This window comes from Oncorhynchus clarkii, chromosome 8, assembly GCF_045791955.1.
Source record: "Oncorhynchus clarkii lewisi isolate Uvic-CL-2024 chromosome 8, UVic_Ocla_1.0, whole genome shotgun sequence".
Taxonomy (NCBI): domain Eukaryota; kingdom Metazoa; phylum Chordata; class Actinopteri; order Salmoniformes; family Salmonidae; genus Oncorhynchus; species Oncorhynchus clarkii.
In genome coordinates, this window is record NC_092154.1 from 14,729,736 (window position 1) to 14,755,398 (window position 25,663).

The 25,663-nt window shown below is 41.2% G+C and overlaps 1 protein-coding gene across 4 annotated transcripts; it reads left to right on the forward strand.

Moving 5' to 3' along the window:
• The first annotated feature begins 993 nt into the window (after positions 1 to 993).
• LOC139415001 (E3 ubiquitin-protein ligase rnf8-like) lies at positions 994 to 23,269 on the forward strand. Of its 4 annotated transcripts, none has more exons than XM_071162699.1 (9): positions 994 to 1,207; positions 12,459 to 12,587; positions 12,673 to 13,121; positions 13,574 to 13,787; positions 17,659 to 17,748; positions 17,833 to 17,922; positions 18,053 to 18,160; positions 21,456 to 21,667; positions 21,885 to 23,269. In XM_071162699.1, the coding sequence occupies exons 1-9, from the start codon at positions 1,082 to 1,084 to the stop codon at positions 21,925 to 21,927; spliced, it is 1,461 nt and encodes a 486-aa protein (XP_071018800.1). In that variant the 5' UTR covers positions 994 to 1,081; the 3' UTR covers positions 21,928 to 23,269. The 4 variants fall into 4 exon arrangements, with proteins under 4 accessions (XP_071018800.1, XP_071018802.1, XP_071018798.1 ...); XM_071162701.1 differs by having other exon boundaries at positions 1,004 to 1,207; positions 21,890 to 23,269; XM_071162697.1 differs by having other exon boundaries at positions 1,004 to 1,207; positions 21,456 to 21,660.
• The last annotated feature ends 2,394 nt before the right edge of the window (positions 23,270 to 25,663 follow it).

Genomic DNA, 25,663 nt, shown 5'->3' on the forward strand with positions numbered 1-25,663 from the left:
AACCTGACAGAGCTTGAGAGGATCTGCAGAGAAGAATGGGAGAAACTCCCCAAATACAGGTGTGCCAAATTTGTTGCGTTATACCAAAGAAGACTCGATGCTGTAATCGCTGCCAAAGGTGCTTCAACAAAGTACTGAGTAAAGGGTGTGAATACTTATGTAAATGTGATATTTCAGTTTTTTTTATTTTTAATAAATTATGTGTGACCAATAAAATTGGATTTGATTTGAAATGCACACTGGACAAGTGGAGAAAAAAAAACATTGAAAAGAAAGTGAATAATTCTAATTACAAGTGTTAAGACTGTTTCGGGTAAAACAATGTTAACCTTTCCTTAGAAAACAGACGGGCCTCAGAGCGTCAACGCGGTCAAAAGCGTCATGCTTGCTTCGAAAGTAAAAGTATATTTTTCTCGTGTTTACGTGAATCAATGGTCGTTCGCGATTCATTTGATTTGGCTTACAGGGGCAATGTTGCTATACAATTAATTGGCAGATGTGTTACCTTTGACTTTTTAGGCCAATTGTTGCTAAATAGGTTTGATAATGTCAATGTGGACTTGATTGGATAGTAGCCGGGAGCTTGAGGTGTCTGATACTTGTGAGATGTGTTTATGCCATACATGCACTTTCATAATTGTTTGACGAGCAACTTATAGGTGGGCTGCGAGCTCGCGATCGACTTGTTGGAGCCCTTTTCCAGAACAATCAATGGTCCAGACATGAAGAAAAAGTTTTGTCGTCACTAGTTACCACAGCCACAAAGTTATAACCCCGCACAATTCTTAAAATGTAATATTAAACCTGACTTAACTTAACCGCACTTTTAACCTTATGCATAAACCTAACCTTAAATTGACACAGAAAGCAAATGTTTGTTTTAATTCAGTTTTACGATGTAGTCAATGTGGACTTTGTGGCTTGGGTAAGTAGTGAAAACACAGCAAGTTTTGGAGTGAGGCATTGTGGGACTTTTTTAATATAAGTCACGTGACTTATTTTCCTCTGAAGCTCTGTCACCCCCTAAGAAGGGAAAACGAAACATATTTTGCTCAGCTATCTGGCTGTAATATGTTGTAAAATGGACCAAATAGAAAGCTCAAATTTCTCTACAGCCGAGGAAGATGAATCTGCGAAGAAATTAGTATGGTGTTTGACACGAGTCGGGAAAGATTTGGACTGGCTCCGCCTGTTCGAGAATACAGAGGTACAGTAATTAGCTAACGATAGTTAACTTAGCCGTTAGTAAATGTAGCTGCGAATCAAACATACATGTTGTATGTACATTTTGACTAGTTAGCTGTTTGGTGCTAAAGTTGAACCTCAACCTACTGGCTAGCTAGCTAACTAGAATGTTAGCTAAATCCCTCTTGAATGCGAAATGGTAGTCAAGGGCTGAGACCTGTTCAATATGCAAAGCCCTCTCTGTCACTCAAACTTATTCCAGCATCTGCCAGCTGGAAATACTAACGTAAACTCGTACATCGCCTTGGTCCGTACAATTGCCCTTATTTTAGCGCCCCAAAAATGTAATACTTCCAGATCAACTGTAATGTCAATACCATTGTAAAGCACAATTTCTCCCCTTTTCAACAAAATCAATTACATGACCTAAACGCTGCCTGTTTCTGCATAATTCAAGCAGGCAATGAGCCTGTCTTGTTAAAAATGGTGGGTGGGGAAGCGAAACTAATGCGTGACAGTGAGAAGAGATGTCGTGTGGGGAAATGTCCCCCCCCCCACTCGATCTGTCCAACTTATCACCTTATAGCCTCTAAAATGTAAATAAACGACTATAAAGAGTTTATATAATGTGTCATTACATACCTATTTGAAAGTTTGTTGAATTTGAATCGGGTCTTTAGGGCGGTGCTAAAGTGATCTTAGAAGTAAACAGCGTCTTTGAGAATGATGATCGCATGCAATGATGACGAAAAAAATGACTAGGTATCCCCCCCTTACCCCGTCACTGTCCAGTTCTTCTTTTTAAAGGATGAGAGAAGTGCTACACCTGGTGGAGAGAGATTGTAAGACAGAAATAGTTGCTTTATGCGTGCTGTACATTACGACATGGCATGTCAAGATGTAACGGAGGGTCAGTTTTGAACTTTTCTCCAATACTATAGAGCCATTACCATGTCGATCAACGCTTGAATAGAAACCTAGTTCACACCCCCGATTTTGAAGTCAACACAGTCGCCACAATCCCATTAGTTTTCTTTGTAGCCTCGTTTGAATGTTGCGGTTGCGCACATTTGTACGGAATGGGGTGAGTTTACGTTATATTTGCCAATGGGTGTGTACAGTGTAGGTTACCCTCTGAAGCATAGGTTACTCTAGCCTAGTACTGACAACGTTACTAGTTTTTAATTCATAAATTACACGTGCACACATTCGACATACTCACTTCCACACTCATCACATACGCTGCTACTGTTTATTGTCTATCCTGTTACAGATCTAACGTTGCCTCAATTTCCTCGTACACCTGCACATTGACTTGGTAACTTACTGGTATCCCATGTATATGTTAGCCAGGCTGTCATTGCTCATTGTGTATTTGTTCCTCGTGTTACTATACATGTTTTTTCTGTATTATTGTATTCTGCGCTGTTGAAGGGCCTGTAGGTAAGCACTTCACTGTTAGTATACACCTCTTTACGAAACATATTACAATTATATTTGATGTTTAGAGAATTTACTTTTTCAATGCTAGTAAAGGGTACTATAGTTATCACATTTCACATTGGATTTACTAACTACTAAATGTTGTTTAAGACGTGTTTGTTATTCTAATGCTGCTCTGCACACACAAGTTTAACATTTGGCAAGGTCCAACATTTTAAACCAACTCGGGAGTTCAAAGTTCCTCCATAAAAGCCGCTCCTCGATAGGGATAATTATGTAACGTTAGACATGTCATAAGACGCTTAGCACTTAATGACAAGCTTCCTCCATCTCCATGTTTGTCTTACATAATGATTAAACCATCCTGTTCCGGGAGGCAAAATATACAATTAGCTCTTAACAGTAGTAAAAATACTTTCAAGTACTACTTAAGTATTTTGGGGGGGATATCTGTACTTTACTTTACTATTTATATTTTTGACTACTTTTATTTCTACATTCCTGAAGAAAATTATGTACTTTTTACTCCATACATTTTCCCTGACACCCAATAGTACTCGTTACATTTTGAATGCTTAGCAGGATAGAAATGGTCCAATTTCCACTTATCGAGAGAACATCCCTACTGCCTCTGATCTGGCGGACTCACTAAACACAAATACTTTGTTTTTAAATGACAACCCTTACATACAGTACATGTCACCACCAGTGGTGATTGTAGCATGTAAATCTTGGTGAAGCAAAAAATACATTTTAGATTCATGCCAGCAGTGGCGACCCGTTGTTCAAGGCAGGTGGGGCTCGGCTGTGTTTTTTTCCCAAATGCAGTAAGAGGGCGAATGAACTCCTTCTCTGCTAGACAAGGCTTCGCTGGTAGCAGGGTGTGTATTTGTGAATTTTTATTAGGATCTTCATTAGCTAATTACTTTACAAAACATTGAACAAATAGACAATTAAAATACCTGACAGGAATCACATTAACATTCAGTTGATGGTTTCTATTTCCTGTCCAGTCATATTTTTTATCGCATTAGAATGTAATTTTTTCTTTCTTGAAGGTGGCTTTACTTTCTGCCTGAGAAATATGGATTGGTAAAGAGCTCCATCCAGTTTTGGCTCTATATAAAACTGTAAAGGTGATTTGTCCTTGGGTTGTCTTAGATCGGGTATTCCCAAACGTGCAATGCCTGTCGTGGGTATGCCAAATAAAAATGAGAGACACTTTTTTTTCACATTTTCAAGCAGCCCATTTATATTTTCCAACGGTGCTATACATTTGGGTGAGGATTTTTTTTCTTGTCTGAGTAGCCTCGTTTCACTGCCAAAAATAAAATGAAACCATCGAGCGTTCAGCAAAATAACAACACAATGCCAAATACAGGTAGCCTTGTCAAATAATTAACATCCAATCACATTAACCGCTACTGTCTCGCCTTAATTCTACTTACTGTCCATATGTAGCCAAATGTAGCTGCTGCTCATGTTCGTATCTGTACTGATGGCGCAAAAGCCATAACAGGGAGACATAGTGGAGTGGTGACATGCATGCAAGCAGTTGCTCCCGACGCCACTTGGGTACACTGCAGCATCCCCGAGAGGCTCTCTCTGCCAAGGGAATACCTGACAGCTTGAAAAACATTTTGGACACTACAGTGAAAATGGATAACTTTGTTGAAGCAAGGCCCCTGAACTCTTGTGTATTTTCTGCACTATGCAATGATATGGACAGCGACCATGTAACGCTTTTACAACATACAGAAGTGCGCTGGTCATCAAGAGCAAAGTATTGACTAACCATTTTCACTTGTCTGGCTGCTTGCATGATAACGAGTTTCTCATATGACTGGCCTATCTGGGTGATGTTTTTCTCACCTGAACGATCTGAATCTAGGATTACAGAGACTCTCCGCAACTATTTTCAAGAAGTTCGAGCTATTCTCTGTCTGCATTAACAAGAACAACACACAGGTCTTTCTATCATTGTATGATTTTTTTTGTGTGCAAATTAACTGAAGCTTAAGACAATGTCAAATGTGATTTTTGCGAAGCACCTGAGTGAGTTGGGTGCGCAATTACGCAGGTACTTTCCCGAAACGGATTACTAAAACAACCGGATTCGTTATCCCTTTCATGCTCTGCCTCCAGGCCACTTACCGATAACTGAACAAGAGCGCCTCATCGAAATTGCAACAAGCTGTTCTGTGAAAATTGAATTTAACAGAAGCCACTGCCAGATTTCTGGATTGGGCTGCGCTCAGAGTATCCTGCGTTGGCAAATTGTCTGTTAAGACACTGATGCCCTTTGCAACCACAACCTATGTGAGAGTGGATTCTCAGCCCTCACTAGCATGACAACTAAATACAGGCACAGACTGTGTATGGAAAATGATTTAAGACTGAGACTCTCCAATTATGTGCATCCTTTCAAGCACACCCTTCTCATTAAGTTATTATTTGTGTCTTGGTCCTATAAGAGCTCTTTGTCACTTCCCACGAGCCGGGTTGTGACATAAGAATGAGTTTATGTTTAATAAATGTATGTGTGTGGCAGGCTTACAATGGCAAAAAAAAAACATTTGAGTGCGCTGACCCAGGTGCAGGAGGAGGTACGCAGCTGGAGTTTGAATGTTTGAAGGGGTACGGGATAGAGGTTGACCGATTAATTAGGGCCGATTTCAAGTTTTCATAACAATCGGAAATCGGTATTTTTGGATGCCGATTCTGCAATTTTTTAAATTTAATTTATTTTTTACACCTTTATTTAACAAGGCAAGTCAGTTAAGAACACATTCTTATTTTCAAATACGGCCTAGGAACGGTGGGTTAACTGCCTTGTTCAGGGGCAGAACGACATATTTTTACCTTGTCAGCTCGGGGATTCAATCTTGCAACCTTACGGTTAGCTAGTCCAACACTAACCACCTGCCTCACGAGGAGCCTGCCTCACGAGGAGCCTGCCTGTTACGCGAATGCAGTAAGAAGCCAAGGTAAGTTGCTAGCTAGCATTAAACTTATAAAAAACAATCAATCAATCATCACTAGTTATAACTACACATGGTTGATGATATTACTAGTTTATCTAGTGTGTCCTACGTTGCATATAATCGATGCAGTGCGCATTCACGAAAAAGGACTGTCGTTGCTCCGTGTACCTAACCATAAACATCAATGCCTTTCTTAAAATCAATACACAGAAGTATATATTTTTCAAACCTGCATATTTAGCTAAAAGATACCCAGGTTAGCAGGCAATATTAACCAGGGGAAATTGTGTCACTTCTCTTGCGTTCATTGCACGCAGAGTCAGGGTATATGCAACAGTTTGGGCCGCCTGGCTCATTGCGAACAAATTTGCCAGAATTTTACGTAATTATGACATTACATTGAAGGTTGTGCAATGTAACAGGAATATTTAGACTTATGGATGCCACCCGTTGGATAAAATACGGAACGGTTCCGTATTTCACTGAAAGAATGAACTTCTTGTTTTCGAGATGATGGTTTCCGGATTCGACCATATTAATGACCTACGGCTCGTATTTCTGTGTCATTATGTTAAGTCTATGATTTGATAGAGCAGTCTGACTGAGCGATGGTAGGCACCAGCAGGCTCGTAAGCATTCATTCAAACAGCACTGTTGTGCGTTTTGCAATGCTTCAAGCATTGCGCTGTTTATGACTTCAAGCCTATCAACTCCCGAGATTAGGCTGGTGTAACCGATGTGAAATGGCTAGCTAGTTAGCGGGGTGCGTGCTAATAGTGTTTCAAACGTCACTCGCTCTGAGACTTGGAGTGGTTGTTCCCTTGCTCTGCATGGGTAACGCTGCTTAAAGGGTGGCTGTTGTCGATGTGTTCCTGGTTCGAGCCCGGGGGGGGGGGGGAGAGGGAGAGAGGGAGAGAGAGGGAGAGAGAGGGAGAGAGAGGGAGAGAGAGAGGGAGAGAGAGAGAGAGAGAGAGAGAGAGAGAGAGAGAGGAGAGAGAGAGGGAGAGGGAGAGAGAGAGAGAGAGAGAGGGAGAGAGAGAGAGAGAGAGAGAGAGAGAGAGAGAGAGAGAGAGAGAGAGAGAGAGAGAGAGAGAGAGAGAGAGAGAGAGAGAGAGAGAGAGAGAGAGAGAGAGAGAGAGAGAGAGAGTGAGTCAGACCTGGGAATATTGAAGACTCATGTTAACCTCTTACAGCTACTCCCCTACTATTTTAAATTTCTGCCTGAAGACATACCCAAATCTAACTGAACCCAGAACCAAGGATATGCATATTCCTGTTTTCATTTGCAAGAAAACACTCTGAAGTTTGTGTAAATGTGAATTTAATGTAGGAGAATATAACACAATAGATCTGGTTTAGATAATACAATGGAAAAGAACATACGTTTTTTTCTTATTGTTGTATCACCTTTTAAAATGAACAAGACAAAACAAACATTCAGATAGGATGATGGGGACAATTTCAGTGAAAAACATGAGGGCAACAGTATTTGTGCAAAGTTTCAGAATGATAACTTCCAAAATGAGTGTGCTACATGACATTTATCATGAAGTCACCCAGGTGACCCGTAAGTCACCCGTACTTATAGAATGCCCTTTGTATGCATGCTGGAAACCTGTTTTCAGACCATTACATGAGAAATAATCCTTGATTTCTACAGACACAACACAGGTAGCAAGCTTATATGGCGACTATTAGGACCAGTGAGTGAATGCAGATTTTTTTTTTATCCTTAGTGGAATAACCTTTGACTCTTTCCAGACTTCTGTGCACACCCCATACATCAAGCACTGAGGGATTGGGGTAGGTTTTTGGTTAGTTGTAACTCTAAGCAATTTGGCGTCAATATTATCTGTATCAGGTGAATCTTTTCTACCTCTTCCCTTTATACTTGGTGAAATGTAAACATGTGTTGCCTCTCCGTCATCATACAATCTTTTATTAGGGTATATGACATGGAGCCATCAGTTGGAATCATAGCATTCCTCAACTTTGCCTGTAAATTATTAAAGTAGTTTGCGATGTCATGGTTTTGTTATGAATATACCCTCTGATTCAACAGAGGCAGACATGTTATAATTCCTACCCAGAATGGCCTTCAACATTCTCCACCCCCCCCATCACACTTCATACATTTATTTTGTGCTGATCGAATCCCTTCTTTCCTTTTGTTTATCTGTTTATTTATCTGCTGCTGTTTTGGCATCATAACGTTGAATCATTTACATTTCTCAGCTCATCAATCCATGGGGCACCGTTTGACCTCGGTGCATTTTAGGGGCATGCTTATCAGCTATACTCAAATCATTTCATTAACTTGGTGACATTTCAGGATCATCCTTACAACACACTTCTAACCATTGCATATTCTTAATCTTATTCACAAATGAGTCCTGATTGAACCCTCTGTCGGACCATCGGTAGCTTGTTTTCCTAATGAGTGCAACCAAGTTATGATCACTACAACCTAGTGCCACTGATACAGCTTTAGAACAATGTTCAGCCATGTTTGTAAAAATGTGATCGATACAAGTTGATGATGTGATAACGGACCAATTAGTGAACCTTCTGGTTGGCAGAAGTTTTTTTTTTTTTTTGTGTGTATACATGACTTTACTATAAATGTGTACAACTTTTTACTTCACTACATTCCTAATGAAAATAATGTACTTTTTACGCCATAAATTTTCCCTGACACCCAAAAGTACTTTTTACATGATGAATGCTTAGCATGGCAGGAAAATTATAAATCACGCACTTATCATGAGAACAGGGGGTCATCCCTACTGCCTCTGATCTGGCATACTCACTAAATATAAATGCATTGTTTGTAAATCATGTTGGAGTGTACCCCTGACTATCAGTACATTTTAAAAACAAGAAAATGGTGCCATCAGCTTTGCTTAATAAAAGGAATTTGAAATTAATTTGACTTTTGATAATTAAGTATATTTAGAACCTAATACTTTTAGACTTCTACTCAAGTATTTTACTGGGTGACTTACTTGAGTAACTTTCTATTTAGGTATCATTACTTTACTCAGGTATGGCAATTGGGTACTTTTTCCACCCCTGCTGTTGGAAATGTCATAACTTGGGTCAGGTTACATACATTGGCAACATAAATATGTTTCTTATTTGACAGTTGGTGTTAAACATGTTTTATATTCATTTCTCCCCAAAAATATATTTACCTATTTTCATATCTTATCCAACATTTTGCATATCACATCAGCACTAGGTGCCCTAAAGCAGCAACCAACTAGTATATGTTTCTAATGTGGTGTTAGGTTCTTATTTTTCAGAGTAAATAACTCACGGACACTAGAGAAGCTTTAACCAAGTTTAATTCTTCCCAACGGTTCTGTACAGCTGTAATCGGACAGCAAAACATTTCTCACTTCACAGTTATACATCCTACTTAAAACACTCCTCCTTCTCCAATCCTTACAGTTTATGGCTCCACAGGAAGCTAATGAAGAGGGTAACAGGATAACAAACCTTTAATACTGCCTTAACCTCTAGGGTATGTGGGACACTAGCGTCCCAGCTGGCCAACATCCAGTGAGATTGCAGAGCGTCAAATACAGAAATACTCATTATAAAAATTCAGAAAAGATACAACTATTTAACATAGGTTTAAAGATTAACTTCTTGTGAATCCAACCACGGTGTCAGATTTTAAAAATGCTTTACGGCGAAAGCATACCTTACGATTATTTGAGGACATCGCCCAGCAGACAAATCATTATAAACAGTAACCAGCCAAGTAGAAATAGAGAAAATGAATCACTTGCCTTTGATCTTCATATGGTTGCACTCAGAAGACATTCATTTATTCAATAAATGTTCCATTTGTTCGATAAAGTCTCTCTTAAAACCTCAGTTTTCTTTGTTTTCTTCAGTAATCCACAGGCTCAAACGCAGTCACAACAGGCAGACAAAAAAATCCAAGTTGTATCCGTAAAGTTCATAACATGTCAACCGATGTTTATATTCAATCCTCTGGTTGTTTTTACCGGGCAATAACGTCATCAATATAAAAAGTGAACCAGAAAGGCACTCTCTCGGTCGCGCGCATGAAAAAGCTCTGACACAGCAGAGTCCACTCATTCAGACTGCTCTTAATCCCTCATTTTTCAGAATACAAGCCTGAAACAATTTCTAAAGACTGTTGACATCTAGTGGAAGGCATAGGAACTGCAATTTGAGTCCTAAGTCAATGGATACTGTAATGGCATTGAATAGAAAACAACAACATTTTTTTTCTCAGGTGTTCGTCCTGCCAAATCAGTTCTGTTATACTCAGACACTATTTTAACAGTTTTGGAAACTTTAGAGTTTTCTAACAAAATTTACCAATTATATGCATATCCCATCTTCTGGGCCTGAATAGAAGGTAGTTTAATTTGGGCACGCTTTTCATCCAAAATTCCAAATGCTGCCCTCTACCCTAGAGAAGTTAAACAAATGGATTTTCTACTGACAATTGAGATGTACAAACTATGGCATAAGGGGTCGAGTGAATAAGAGGCCATCTGTAATTTCGGTTAAGACAATAAGCGAGCTAGGACCAATGTAGTCAATAAGTGTTCACTACATTCATAGGGGGAGGCACATGGGCTACTGACAGCTTACTACACAACATAAACAAGGTTGAATCATGACGTCAGTGATCTTCAGGCCGGCGCTCTAGAAAGAGGCCCGATTTGGAGCTCTCCCACCCCCAGAGTTCCCAGTTGGCTTAAACTCACCGAAGTCTGGAGATTTTCAAATTCTGAGTTTCCAATTGTTTTGAACGCGGCAGAAGTCATGCTGGATTGACAGCATGGCCAATGTATTCAACCTTTTATGGCCAATGGTGTTGAATGGTTTTTATTTTAAATTTAGAAAAGAGAGCCTTTAACCCAGACTTGGACCACACACCCCCACCACTGAATAGCAGGCTAGTGATTTGCTTTGCAACGCTTGCAGTTAGCCACTGATTCCTTCCACTCATTGTTGAATTTGCGATTTCCAGCTTGTTGTGTAATGTTTATGGCCGATGAGCACTGATACATTTTATCTGTAGTTTCTCTTCATATGACAAGGATTGAAAAGGATTTGCCAGTAGATTGTCCACTTGATCCATGATGACTGCTTGTCTAGCTTGCTAGCTAAAATGTTTAGAAGTATGAGGTTGGACATCAGTCTAATCAAGGGTACGGTAGGTATAAACTGAATTGATGTAATTTTATCTGTGGCCAATGACCTTGAGTCTTCTTGGATGTGCACTTCTAATGTAACTCTATGGCAGCACTCAATGGGCTTGAATTTTTGAGCTCTACCTGTAGATTTTGCGGTGAGGTAATGTCCCTAATGAGTGACAGAACACTGAGCCAATCACAGCGCAACTAGAGAACATTACCAACCCTTACGCTCCATATTTTCCGCTTGCTGCTCCACCACAAGCACTGAGCTAGGTTGAAACTAGAGGTCGACAGATTATGATTTTTTTCAACGCCGATACCGATTTTTATTTATTTGTAATAATGACAATTACAACAATACTGAATGAACACTTATTTTAACTTAATATAATACATCAATGAAATCAATTTAGCCTCAAATAAATAATGAAACATGTTCAATTTGGTTTCAATAATGCAAAAACAAAGTGCTGGAGAAGAGAGTAAAAGTGCAATATGTGCTATGTAAGAAAGCTAACGTTTCAGTTCCTTGCTCAGAACATGAGAACATATGAAAGCTGGTGGTTCCTTTTAACAAGAGTCTTCAATATTCCCAGGTAACAAGTTTTAGGTTGTAGTTATTATAGGACTATTTCTCTCTATACCATTTGTATTTCATTAACCTTTGACTATTGGATGTTCTTATAGGCACTTTAGTATTGCCAGTGTAACAGTATAGCTTCTGTCCCTCTCCTCGCTCCTTCCTGGGCTCGAACCAGCAACACAACGACAACAGCCACCATCAAAGCAGCGTTACCCATGCAGAGCAAGGGGAACAACTACTAGAAGGCTCAGAGCAAGTGACATTTGAAACGCTAATAGCGCGCGCTAACTAGCTAGCCATTTCACTTCGGTTACACCAGCCTCATCTCGGGAGTTGATAGGCTTGAAGTCATAAACAGTGCAATGCTTGACGCACAACGAAGAGCTGCTGGCAAAACACACGAAAGTGCTGTTAGAATGAATGTTTACGCACCTGCTTCTGCTTACCACCACTCAGTCAGATACTTAGATACTTGTATGCTTGTATGCTCAGTCAGATTATATGCAACGCAGGAAATGCTAGATAATATCTAGTAATATCATCAACCATGTGTAGTTAACTAGTGATTATGATTTGATTGTTTTTTATAAGATAAGTTTAATGCTAGCTAGCAACTTACCTTGGCTTACTGCATTCCCGTAACAGGCAGTCTCCTTGTGGAGTGCAACGAGAGAGAGGCAGGTCGTTATTGCGTTGGACTAGTTAACTGTAAGGTTGCAAGACCGGATCGGCCATTCCGATTAATCGGTCGACCTCTAGTTGAAACACCTGCATTTTGGAGATGCTTTACTCAAGAAAAAGAGACCATTTTTGTATGTGGCTTTACATTGTTTGTAACATCAGTTCACATCTATTAATGCCAAAATAACATACAAAACTGGCCCGACCTGCCCTGAATGACAGGTCGCCACAACATGTCACATAGAATAACATCACTAGAACATTTCTCTATCATACAGAGAACTATGGACTCTTATTCTGCTCTATGCAAAGAAATATTATTGTAAACATTATGCAAAAAAAAGTATAACGCGCTACTGTGTGACAATTCCCTAAACTCCATTCTTGTCTCAGGTCACAATTGGACGTGGCTTAAATGTCACTCACCAGCTCGTGTCCCCAAGCTGCCCCCTAATGATATCCAGAATGCACTGTATGTTCAAGCAACGAGACGGCGGCCAATGGACGGTGACCGATAAGAAGGTACAGCTTCTCCATATATCCAATTTTAAAATAGTTTTTTTATTATAAAAAAAAAAAAGGTGTAAGCAGTTTATTCTTTTTTCAGAGCCTTAATGGTGTGTGGGTGAACGGAGAACGAATTCCTGTGGACAAAGCTCACCTGCTGAGGCTTGGGGACTCGATAAAGTTGGGGGTGCCCGTCGTCGGCACCAAAGTGGAGTATGAGTACATACTGGTTCGGCAGCGCCTCGAGGACATCAAACCCTACCTAGTGACGGGACCAAGTGAAGGGTCCTGCGCCACATCCAGAATCAAGAAGACGAAGAGGAAATTTAACTCTGAACTGGAGCCTTCAACCTCCTCTAAATCCAAGCTCTACCGCCACTCTGCCACAGACAAGTCCCAGGGCCAGGCCTACCCCACAGACGAGCCCCGGGACAAGCCAGGGACCAGGGTACGTGAGGAGGCCGGGCCCAGCATGCGGCAGCATCGGCGGCTGGACTCGCCTCTAGAGAGACCCAGCAGTCCTAGCAGGAGTCTGTCCAGCCTGCAAATGTACGTCTGTGTCTCCTGCTGCTACATTTATAACATATTGGGCAGGTTCTATATAAAAGACAATATGTCCCTTTCTCAATTGTCTAGAAATCAATCCTCCTTTCCTTGTCAGCACTGATTGGAAAAGACTTGACAGGTGGAACAATATGATGGAAGCTCATCATTAGGCTGGCTTTCACCAGGTCTATTATTTTGATCAGCAAAGAGTTGCAAAATTCTGGTAACTTTTCCAGAAATCCTGTTAGGAAGATTTCTGGAGTCAGTAAGGAATAAGCAGGAAATCCGGATCCTCCGACCAGTATTTCTGAAAAACCTGGGAGATTGTGAAAGTTAGCTAAATCTTGCAACCCTAGATCAGCACGAGGAAAGGAGGACAGATTTGCAGAAAAAACCAGGTGTTCTCATTATTAACATCTAGACTGATAAACAAAAATGTACTGATTGGCTGCTAGGTACAGCCAGAACATGCTGGTGCTGCAGGAGCGGATGAACTTCACCCAGCGGCAGGTGGAGGCCCTGGAGGCTGAGGGGGGGAGACAGCGGGATGACCCCCACCGGGAGGAGCAGGTGAGGGAGCTGCAGAGCCAGCTGGAGATGCTGAGGGGCCAGCTGCACAGGATGGAGATGTTGGAGAGGTCCATCAGCGAGACAGAGAACCGCCTGGAGGTGAGCCTCAGTAAGGGGATATCAGGGATTCATCCAGAATTTCTGCTTTTTATAAGATTATCCTCCAGTCACATAAAATTTACAGACCTATACCCCGTTGCTAGCCTATTCTTTTTTTGTTGTTGTTGTGATCACAGTGCCTTCAGAAAGTATTCATACGCCTTGACTTATTCCATATGTTGTTACAGCCTGAATTCAAAATGGATTGAATAGTTTTTCCTCCCTCACCCATCTACACACAGTAGCCCACAATGACAAAGTAAAAACATGTTTTTAGAAATAGTATTACATGTATATTGAAAATGAAATGCATAAATATGCCATTTACATAAATAGTCACAGCCCTCATTCAATACTTTGTAGAAGCACCTTTTTGGAGGCGATTACAGCTTTCAGCTTTGCACATTTGGGGATTTTCTGTTAAGTTAAATGGGGAGTGGCAATGAACAGCACTCTTCAAGTCTTCCAATGGGATTCAAGTCTGGGCTTTTTGTTGGGCCACTGTTCTGAAGCCATTCCGGCATTGGGGTTATTGTCCTGTTGGAACGTGAACCTTCGACACCTTGACCCCCCCCCCCCCCCTCCCCTCTGTAGCAGCTTCTCATCAAGGATTTGCCTTTATTTGGCTCCATTCATTGTTCCCTCTGTCTTTACCAGTCTCCCAGACCCTGTTGCTGAAAAGCATCCCCATAGAATGATGTTGCCACTACCATGCTTCACGGTAGGGATGGTGTTAGACAGGTGATAAGCTGTGCTTGGTTTTCTCCAGACATAGCGCTTTGCAGTCAGGCCAAAGAGATACATTTAAAAAAATATATATATTTTTTTAAATATATATATATATAGATATTTTTACCCCCTTTTCTCCCCAATTTCGTGGTATCCAATTGTTAGTAGTTACGATCTTGTCTCATCGCTACAACTCCCGTACGGGCTCGGGAGAGACTAAGGTCGAAAGCCATGCGTCCTCCGAAACACAACCTAACCAAGCTGCACTGCTTCTTAACACAGCGTCTCTGGTGGCACAGCTAGCACTGCGATGCAGTGCCCTAGACCACTGCGCCACCCGGGAATCCCAAAGAGATACATCTCAGCCAAGGAACTTTGTAGTTTTGTTAGTGGTCATTGTGTTCTTGGTCACCTCCCTGATCAAGGTCCTTGCCTGGTTGCTAGTACTGAGCGATCAACTGAAATGTCAAATTTTTCGGGTTTTAAACAACTAATTGTTTTATTTCTGTGAATTCCATTTTGTTCAGGTTTTTTTTCTGTGAGCTCAATGTGCACATTGCACAGTTTCTCTAGAGATAAATCATATCCAGACTGAACTATGCGATGAGGTAGGGAGCTTGTTTCCAACAGGCCAATATTCTACATGGATTAGATTCAACTTTGTCATTGTACAAGTACAGTACAAAGAAATGCAATTAGCATCTGACCAGAAGTGCAAGTATAAGAATGCAAAAAATTTACAAGTGAAACAATTAAATACAATGTATGTTAAGTGGGATGTATAAATGTGCAATGAAGGCAAATGGCAAGTCTAAATGTGCTATGACGGCAAATTGAAAGTGCAAGGAGGCATTCAACTGAAATGCAGGAATAGCAGCAATGAGGTTACCGAGGTATTGTTTTTATTCTGTGTTACAGCATTCAACCCACATAATGCATAGTGCATTTTTTAAAATTGAAACCAAAAACCTTGATCTATGTTATTTTTTTATCTAACTGAAACAAACCTCAAAGCACATTGCTCAGCACTACCAGTTGCACAGTTTGGTCTGACGGCCAGCTCTAGGCAGAGTCTGGGTAGTTCCATAATTTTTCAAGTTACCAATGATGGAAACCACTGAGCTCTTAAATGTTCATTACTCTAGAAATTTGTTTTCTACCCTTTCCCAGTTATACAGCACCAGTCAAAAGTTTGGACACACCTACTCATTCCAGGGTTTTTCTTTTGTTTACTATTTTCTACATTGTAGAATAATAGTGACAGCATCAAAACTATTAAGGAACACATATGGAATCCATGTAGTAACCAAAAGTGTTAAACAAATCAAAATACATTTGAGATTCTTCAAAGTAGCCATCCTTTGCCTTGATGACAGCTCATTGGGTAGTCAGTCACCTGTAATGCATTTCTATTAACAGTTGTGCCTTGTTAATTTGTGGAATTTCTTTCCTTAATGTATTTGAGCCAATCAGTTGTTGTGACAAGGTAGTGTTGGTATGCAGAAGATAGCCCTAAAGGACCAAGTCCATATGGCAAGAACCGCTCAAATAAGCAAAGAGAAACGGCAGTCCTTTACTTTAAGACATGAAGGTCCGTCAATCCAGAAAATTAAGAACTTTGAAAGTTTCTTCAAGTGCAGTCGCAAGAACCAAGCGCTATGATGAAACTGGCTCTCATGAGGACCGCCACAGGAAAATAATACCCAGCATTACCTCTGCTGCAGAGGATAAGTTCATTAGAGTTACTAGCCTCAAATCTTTAATTAACTGCACTTTTAGATTGCAGCCAAAATAAATGCTTCAGCGTTCAAGTAAGACTCTTCTCAATATCAACTGTTCAGAGGACACTGTGAATCAGGCCTTTATGGTTGAATTGCTGCACCGAAACTACTAGTAAGGGACACCAATAAGAATAAGAGACTTGCTTGGGCCAAGAAACACGAGCTATGGACATTAGACCGGTGGAAATCTGTCCTTTGGTCTGACTCCAAATTTGAGATTTTTGTTTCCAACCACTGTGTCTTTGTGACGCGCAGTAGGTGAATGGATGATCTATGCATGTGTGGTTCCCATCGTGAATTATGGAGGTGTGGGGGTGCCTTGCTGGTGACACTGATTTATTTAAAATTCAACAGGACATTGACCCAAAACACACCAGGCTGTGTAAGGTCTATTTGATCAAGAAAGAAAGGGATAGAGTGTTGCATCAGATGACCTGGCCTCCACAATCACTTGACCTCAACCCAAATTATGTTTTTTTTTTTTTTCCCCCAATGAAACGGAATAAAGTTTCTTCGTGGGTTGGGATGAGTTGGACTGCAGAATGAAGGAAAAGCAGCCAACAAGTGCTCAGCATATGTGGAAACTCCTTCAAGACTGAAAAAGCATTCCTCATGAAGCTGGTTAAACAAATCAAAATATTTTAGATTTGTCAAATAGCCACCCTTTGCACTATCTATGCCTTTTTGGTTGATACATGATTCCATATGTGTTATTTCATAGTTTTGATGTCTTCACTATTGTTCTACATCGTAGAAAATAGTAAAAATAAAGAAAACCCCTCTAAATGAGTGTGTGTGTTCAAACTTTAGACTGGTCCTGTATGCCTCATTACAAGAGAGCTATGGACAGTTCCTTGGACTTCATTGGTATAGTTTCTGCTCTGACATGCACTTTCAACTGTGGGACCTTTATAGACAGGTGTGTTTCTTTCTAAATCTTGTCCCAACAATTGAATTGGCCACAGGTTGTAGCGACAGCTCAAGGATGATTTGGATTTTCATAGCAAAGAGGTATGAATACTTACTGTATGTAAATTAGATTTCTGCATTTTCAATAACTTTGCTAAAATGTCAACAACCACAAAACACTCATTATGAGGTATTGTGTGTAGATGGGCGAAAGAGAACAAGCATTTAATCCATTTTGAATTCAGGCTGTAACGACAATGTGGATTTAGTCAAGGGTTATGAATAAGTTCTGAAGGCACTGTATATATTATACGACTCTGACAAGACCTTTCAGGACGAATCTTACACAAACGTATTTGAGTGTATAGTAGAGCAAATATGTATTTGATAATGATCAAGGTGTGCTCCAGAACGATGACTCTTAACACTGGCAAATGTTTGTTGTTTTAAAGGTGCAAAAAACACAGCATGAAGAGGAGGGTTTAAAAAAACAGTTGGAGGAGAAGGGTTTGAAAAAGCAGCTGGAGGAGGCATTGCAAGAGGTAAACAACATTAAGCTCTTGTATTAAATGCCTGACACAATTGTATTTGTGTAACCAATCTTGAATCTGTTACTATCGATATAGCAAAGAAAAGTCATAGAGGAACTTGCACTCTCTCGACAAGGCTTCGAGGACGTCCTCAAGGCCAAAGACAAAGAGCTGGAGGTGACAAAGGTAAGCTACCTTCAGCGTGACTTCCTCACTCAATTGAATTTCCTAACTCGTTTGAATGAAATTGTCTTCACTTGACATGCCTTGATTAAAATAAATTGGTGAGGTTTCAAACCAATGTGTTGTCTTGCAGGAAGAGAAGGAGAGGGCAAGAACTCAAAAGGAGGAGGTGGTAACACAAATGACGGAGGTGCTGGAGAACGAACTTCAATGCATCATTTGTTCTGAGCTCTTCATTAGGGTAAATATTTTGACCGTTTTATGGAGTTCCCATTGGATATCAATAAGTCTCATGTACAGTTAAGTTTACATCTCTGTCTGGGAGTATAGCTACTAACTGGAAGACTCTGTACTGTAATCTCAATCTCTAATTCCAATGTTATCACAACGAAAGGTTACGGTAAAGGCCCAATGCGGCTGTTTTTATCTCAATATCAAATCCTTTTTATCTGTTATTGGCAGAGAGGCTTGGAACTCTTTATTCTTTTATGTCACCGGACAAGCCAAAACTCCACCCGTTTAAACCCCCTGATTTTAAAACAATATACACTGCTCAAAAAAATAAAGCAAACACTTAAACAACACAATGTAACTCCAAGTCAATCACACTTCTGTGAAATCAAACTGTCCACTTAGGAAGCAACACTGATTGACAAATTTCACATGCTGTTGTGCAAATGGAATAGACAACAGGTGGAAATTATAGGCAATTAGCAAGACACCCCCAATAAAGGAGTGGTTCTGCAGGTGGTGACCACAGACCACTTCTCAGTTCCTATGCTTCCTGGCTGATGTTTTGGTCACTTTTGAATGCTGGCGGTGCTTCCACTCTAGTGGTAGTATGAGACTGAGTCTAGAACCCGCACAAGTGGCTCAGGTAGTGCAGCTCATCCAGGATGGTACATCAATGCGAGCTGTGGCAAGAAGGTTTGCTGTGTCTGTCAGCGTAGTGTCCAGAGCATGGAGGCGCTACCAGGAGACAGGCCAGTACATCAGGAGACGTGGAGGAGGCCGTAGGAGGGCAACAACCCAGCAGCAGGACCGCTACCTCTGCCTTTGTGCAAGGAGGAGCACTGCCAGAGCCCTGCAAAATGACCTCCAGCAGGCCACAAATGTGCATGTGTCTGCTCAAACGGTCAGAAACAGACTCCATGAGGGTGGTATGAGGGCCCGACGTCCACAAGTGGGGGTTGTGCTTACAGCCCAATACCGTGCAGGACGTTTTGCATTTGCCAGAGAACACCAAGATTGGCAAATTCGCCACTGGCGCCCTGTGCTCTTCACAAATGAAAGCAGGTTCACACTGAGCACATGTGACAGAGTCTGGAGACGCCGTGGAGAACGTTCTGCTGCCTGCAACATCCTCCAGCATGACCGGTTTGGCGGTGGGTCAGTCATGGTGTGGGGTGGCATTTCTTTGGGGGGCCGCACAGCCCTCCATGTGCTCGCCAGAGGTAGCCTGAGGTATTAGGTACCCAGATGAGATCCTCAGACCCCTTGTGAGACCATATGCTGGTGCGGTTGGCCCTGGGTTCCTCCTAATGCAAGACAATGCTAGACCTCATGTGGCTGGAGTGTGTCAGCAGTTCCTGCAAGAGGAAGGCATTGATGCTATGGACTGGCCCGGGCCGTTCCCCAGACCTGAATCCATTTGAGCACATCTGGGACATCATGTCTCGCTCCATCCACCAATGCCACGTTGCACCACAGACTGTCCAGGAGTTGGCGGATGCTTTAGTCCAGGTCTGGGAGGAGATCCCTCAGGAGACCATCCGCCACCTCATCAGGAGCATGCCCAGGCATTGTAGGGAGGTCATACAGGCACGTGGAGGCCACACACACTACTGAGCCTCATTTTGACTTGTTTTAAGGACATTACATCAAAGTTGGATCAGCCTGTAGTGTGGTTTTCCACTTTAATTTTGAGTGTGACTCCAAATCCAGACCTCCATGGGTTGATAAATTTGATTTCCATTGATAATTTGTGATTTTGTCAGCACATTCAACTATGTAAAGAAAAAAGTATTTTTTTAAGAATAATTCATTCATTCAGATCTAGGATGTGTTATTTTAGTGTTCCCTTTATTTTTTTGAGCAGTCTATATATAATGATTATTGAACCTTTATTTAACTAGGCAAGTCAGTTAAGAACAAATTCTTATTTACAATGACAGCCTACCCCGGTCAAACTCTGATGACGCTGGGCCAATTGTGTGCCACTGAGATGCAGCACTGAGATGCAGTGCCTTAGACCGCTGATCTACCTTTCAAGTCTCTATGAAAATGCTATTTTTGTTACAAATGTAACCAGATCAATGCACATCCACTAATAATGACCTACTTCTTGTAGCAGGCATTCTAGAAAATGTACATAGGTCTCATAATAAATCTATTAAGTAAAAGCCCATGTGCTAGTGAGTAGCCAGCTGATCTTTAATATTTAGTCTTGGCAACTTGGATCTATTTGCTTGATAATAAGGTAGGACAGTTGAACTGTTATGAATACACCCTCCTGTCCATCTTCAACTGTTTGAACAACACAGCCTGTTCACTTTAAGATATTGAATTCAAGTGGCTTACCTAGTAAAGAAGATACTTATTTCTCAGAATGAGAACAAGTTGCCAATTCATCATTTAAATGTGTTTTATGCTCATTGCACATTTTTATAAAACAGACTAGACAGCTAGCACATAAGTCTGTCTAAAATTCTGCTAGCAGTACTGCAATGCCGCACACGACAAACTGAGCAATCGTGTTCATTGATATTCTTGGTTTAGTAGGGTCCGCTTTGTTCTACATTTTGGGAGTTGAAACACAACCTTTCTAACTATCTTTTTTTCTTTTTCTTAACTGTTACAGTAAAATGTCAAAGCATTTTGGTGTCCATATGAACTATTTTGTTGGATCAAACCTCCAATGCAAATAGTTAAGGGATTGGCAGTGAGGCCCTTTATCTACTTCCCCAGATTCAGATGAACTCGTGGATACCATTTTTATTTCTCTGCGTGAGGTTTGAAGGTCGTTGCTAACTTGCGCTAGCGCAATGACTGGAAGTCTATGGTAACGCTAGTTAGCCTTGGCTCGCAAAAACTACCTCTAACTTACTTCATACTGGACACAGACATAGAAATGGTATCCACGAGTTCACCTGACTCTGAGAAAGTGCCAAAATCCCAATGTATCCCTTACACTTCTTGTTGTCAGAGAGGAAGAAGGTCATCTTTCATCATTGTTGTGAGTGGCAGGGCAAGGGGCTTGGTGTCCGCAAGTGGGAAAGTGCACACAGCACAGAAGGAGCTAACGATATGAGACCAAAAAAACACAGAACACTCTTAAATAAAAAAATACAATACAGGCATTTGGAAATCACGCTAAAACCTTCATTTGATAAATCGCCTAGCCCTATTTTTAACCAGAAAATATCACTTTTACAGTATAATATGATACAAGCCACAGGTAAAACGGAATTTTGAATGCTGTAAGCCTTTAATCCGAGCTGTTTGGTTTCGATCTTTCGTTCATATATCCCCTACAGGCGGTGACCCTTAACTGCGCCCACAGCTTCTGCCTGCACTGCATCAGTGAGTGGCGCAAGCGGAAGGACGAGTGCCCCATCTGCCGGCAGGCCATCCTCTCTCAGACCCGCTCGCTAGTGCTGGACAACTGCATCGATCGCATGGTGGAGCAGCTCAGCCCAGACATGAAGCAGAGACGCCTGGTGCTCATCACTGAGAGGAAAGGTGAGAGGTGCGTTCACCCCACTCCTAAGTTTGTGGAAGTTGTTGAGGGAAGCCTTGGAATTCATGGGTGAAGATGTGGCGGATGGATGGAAGGACGGATGGATGGATGTTTGTGTGATAAGTCAAATCAAAGTAAGTTAACAAGTGTGCCTTACTGAACACGACCCAGGTCAGTGAGTCTGAAGGGCTCTCATGGTACCTTCTACTACTGTCTCTCCACACAGCCCAGCCAGAGGAGGTGATGGTGATCCACGACGACGACAGTAGTAGTAGTAGTAGTAGCAGCAGCAGTAGCAGCAGCAGTAGTAGCAGCAGCAGTAACAGTGACCTCTTCATGGATAGCTTCAGCTCCGTCATCTCCCTGGAAGGGAGCGTCATTTGGAGCTCTAGCCCTGCATCTTATATCAGTGGTGATTCAGATGTAGACAATGTCGATCTTTAGCCAATTTGACGTTGGGTGTTTCACGTGACTTTTTTTCTTTTTCTGTTACACGCATTGTCCTGTAAGGTTGTCAGAGACGGCCGTGGAGAGTGCAGAGGAAAAAGCCCGTCCTTGACAGGAAACTAAGGCACTCAATATTGTACAATAAATTACGTTAGTGTTCATATATTTGGTAACAATGTCTTATTTTTTTTTTGTGTTCATTTATTTTCCCATTGAAACGGAATAAAGTTTCTTCATTCATTTGACGTGTCACAAAATGTCTGCACAGAAATGGACACAAGGTGGCGCCAGTAAAAACAATACTATTTTTGTGGGTGTGAAACTGGTTTATCTATCTATCTTTTTGTAAATTCCACTTCTCAAATCACACCTTCCACCTACTCTTTGGCAATTTACACACTGCCCCATTGCCTAGCAACTAATGCAATGGCTCCTGCCATGGAGGAAAATGGTTAAGTGTGATTGTGCCACCATCCCAACAATAATGCAGGAAATACTGCTGGCACTCTGCATGGATTAACAGATGGGTGGTGTTTCTCTCTGTGCTGGGTTTTGAATTCCCTTACACGAGGATCTTTGAAGATGTTAAGACAATTTACAGTGCTTTCAGAAAGTATTCACACCCTTTCACTTTTTCCAAATGTGGGATTAAAATGGATTGAATTGTTTTTTGTCAATGATCTTCAAAAAAAATACTCTTGTCAAAGTGGAATTCTATTTTTTTTTTCATTAAACAGGAAATAAATATTAGATAAGTATTCAACCCCCTGAGTCAATGTTAGAATCACCTTTGTCAGCAATTACAGCTTTGAGTCTTTCTGGGTAAGTCTAAGCACATTGCACACTAGATTTGTACAATATATATCCGTTATTTTATAAACAAATCGTAAAGTTGTTTGTTGAGCATTGCTAGACAGCCATTTTCAAGTCTTGCGATAGATTTTCAAGCCAATTTAAGTTAACTGTATCTAGGCCACTCAGGACCCTTGAATGTCATCTTGGTAAGCAACACCAGTGTGTATTTGGCCTTGTGCTTTAGGCTATTGTCCTGCTGAAAGGTGAATTTGTCTCCCTGTGTCTGTTGGAAAGCAGGCTGAACTAGGTTACCCTCTAGGATTTTGCCTGTGCTTAGCGCTTTTACCTTTTTATCCAAAAAAAACAAAACTCCCAAGTCCTTACCAATGGCAAGCACACTGATAACATTCTTGAATATTTTAAGTGGTACTCTGTCATGTGTTGGCTTTGCCCCAACAATGCTTTGTAGTCAGGACAAAAAGTTAATTTCTTTGCCACTTTTTTTTTGTAGTATTACTATAGTGTCTTATTGAAAACAGGATGTGTGTTTTGGAATATTTTTATTCTGTACAGGCTTCCTTTTCACTGTAATTTTGTTAGTTTTGTGGAATAACTATAATATTGTTGATCCATTCTCTGTTATTGCCCATCACAGCCATTAAACTCTCAACTGTTTTAAGTTAAGAGTTTAATGGCTGTGATGGGCAAGTTTCCTTCCTCTCTCCATTTGAGCAGTTTCCTTCCTCTCTGGCAGCTGCGTTAGGAAGGACGCCTGTATCTTTAGTGACAGGGTGTATTGATACACCAGTGTACAATTTAACTGCACCATGCTCAAATGGATATTAAAATGTTTTTTTTTTACCCATCTAACAATGGGTAGCCTTCTTTGCAAACCATAGGAAAACCTCCCTGGTCTTTGTGGTTGAATCTGTGCTTGAAATTCACTGCTTGACTTGGGGAGCTTAAAATTCTGTATGTGGGGTACAGAGAGGGGTTAGTCATTTCAAGATAAACACTTGCGCACGGTGAGTCCATGCAACTTATGGGCATAGTTAAGCATATTTTTAGTTGTGGATTTGTTTAGTCTTGCTGTAAAAAGGTTGAATATTTAATGACTTGAGACATTTCAGCTTTTCTTTTTGAATTTAATTGGTAAACATTTCTGAAAACAATTTCACTTTGACATTGAGGTATTTGTGTCACTGATCTACACACCTCAATTTAATCCAGTTTAAATCCAGACTGTTATAACAAAGCGGAAAAGGTCTAGGTGTGAACACTTTCTCAAGGCATTGTAAATTCTGTAAGATGGCATCTACTGCATTTTCCAATAGCAAAGGTCTTCTCTGTATGAAACAGGCAGTACTAGGTGAGATATATGGGCCAATATCCTAATGTGTTGTATGATGCAGAGGGGAACCCTGCACTGTTAAAGGTGCCACATGGTCAATTGGACACCTGCGGTTGCCGTGAAGCAGTTATGGTGATATGGCCTCTGCAGAAATCAAGGCACTCAAACTTCTTGCGCTTTGCCGAGCAACGCAGAGCTGTTGTGAAGGAAGTGAGCTTGGTTGACGGTAGGTCCTGTATAAACAGTCATGTCAATACGGAGCCCCCTCCCCATTGTTGGAACATTTGTGGTATGGAGGTCAATTTGCACTCTGCGCCTCCAGAGGCTCTGATTGTGTCAGACCATCAATATGGTGCCTCCACCACATTTTAGAATTAAGCATAAATTGGCTTTTAACTGGGAACGCAATGACATCAGAACTTCTGGAAATATGTGGGCATTGCATTTTTTAACCTGTCAATAGAGAATGCAGTCAGTGTTATCTCTGCTCTTCAACCATAGATGTGTCCAATGTCAATTCTACTGTAACGACCAACATAAATTATATGGTTTTGTTAATTCATTTACTTTGATTAGTCTTATCAACATGCAGATTTTCCCCACTGTGTTACAGATCTTTTTGGGTTCTTCAGACACAAAGCAATGGGGACAAGAGGCTTTGCTCTTTTAGTGCAACCTAACTAACAACATCACTAAGCCATGCAAGACTCAAAGATGACACTGGATTTCCCCACACATTATTCTTCAGTTCCAGGCTAGAGCAGATGCAGCCTGGGATCGCCAACACTGATTCATTCACCCCCACTAGGTTGATATCCCGAGCGCGTTTCAGTGCCTGCTTCTGGATACCCTCTCCTCCACTGCTCTGTGGAGAAGGCCCATGTCATGCCAGTTCATTAGAAGCCAAGAGCAAGGAAAGCGTGTGTCTGTCAGACTGCGTTACACCAGGGCGACAGTGACGGTCAGCCCCGGGGCCCTAGTCAGAGTCGTCGCTCCCCTCACTCCATCCCTCCATCTCCTCCAGGAGCCTCTACCATGATGTGTCATGAAAAGAACAGTTACCCTCTCTCTCTTGCTCCCCCCCCCCCCTCGTCATGCTGAGCGTTTGGGTCGCACCATGTGACCGGTCATGTCCCATTAAGTTACTAAGTAGGATTACCCATCTTATTACATAATTAAGCGAATATCCTCCTAATACACCATATTATGTCATTAGGCCTTCAGTGTCATGATAAAGTAAAGCATTTGCCCCTGCCTAACCCCTTCCCCCACTCTATAATTTAGCCCTATATTTTAGAACCTAAATACTAATAGGAATGTGTAAATGACGTGTCATTGATGCATACTGTCAAATGGTGAGCTTTAAGTTAAGTAAACATCCTATTCCTACTTTTCTATATTAGCTTGGGGCT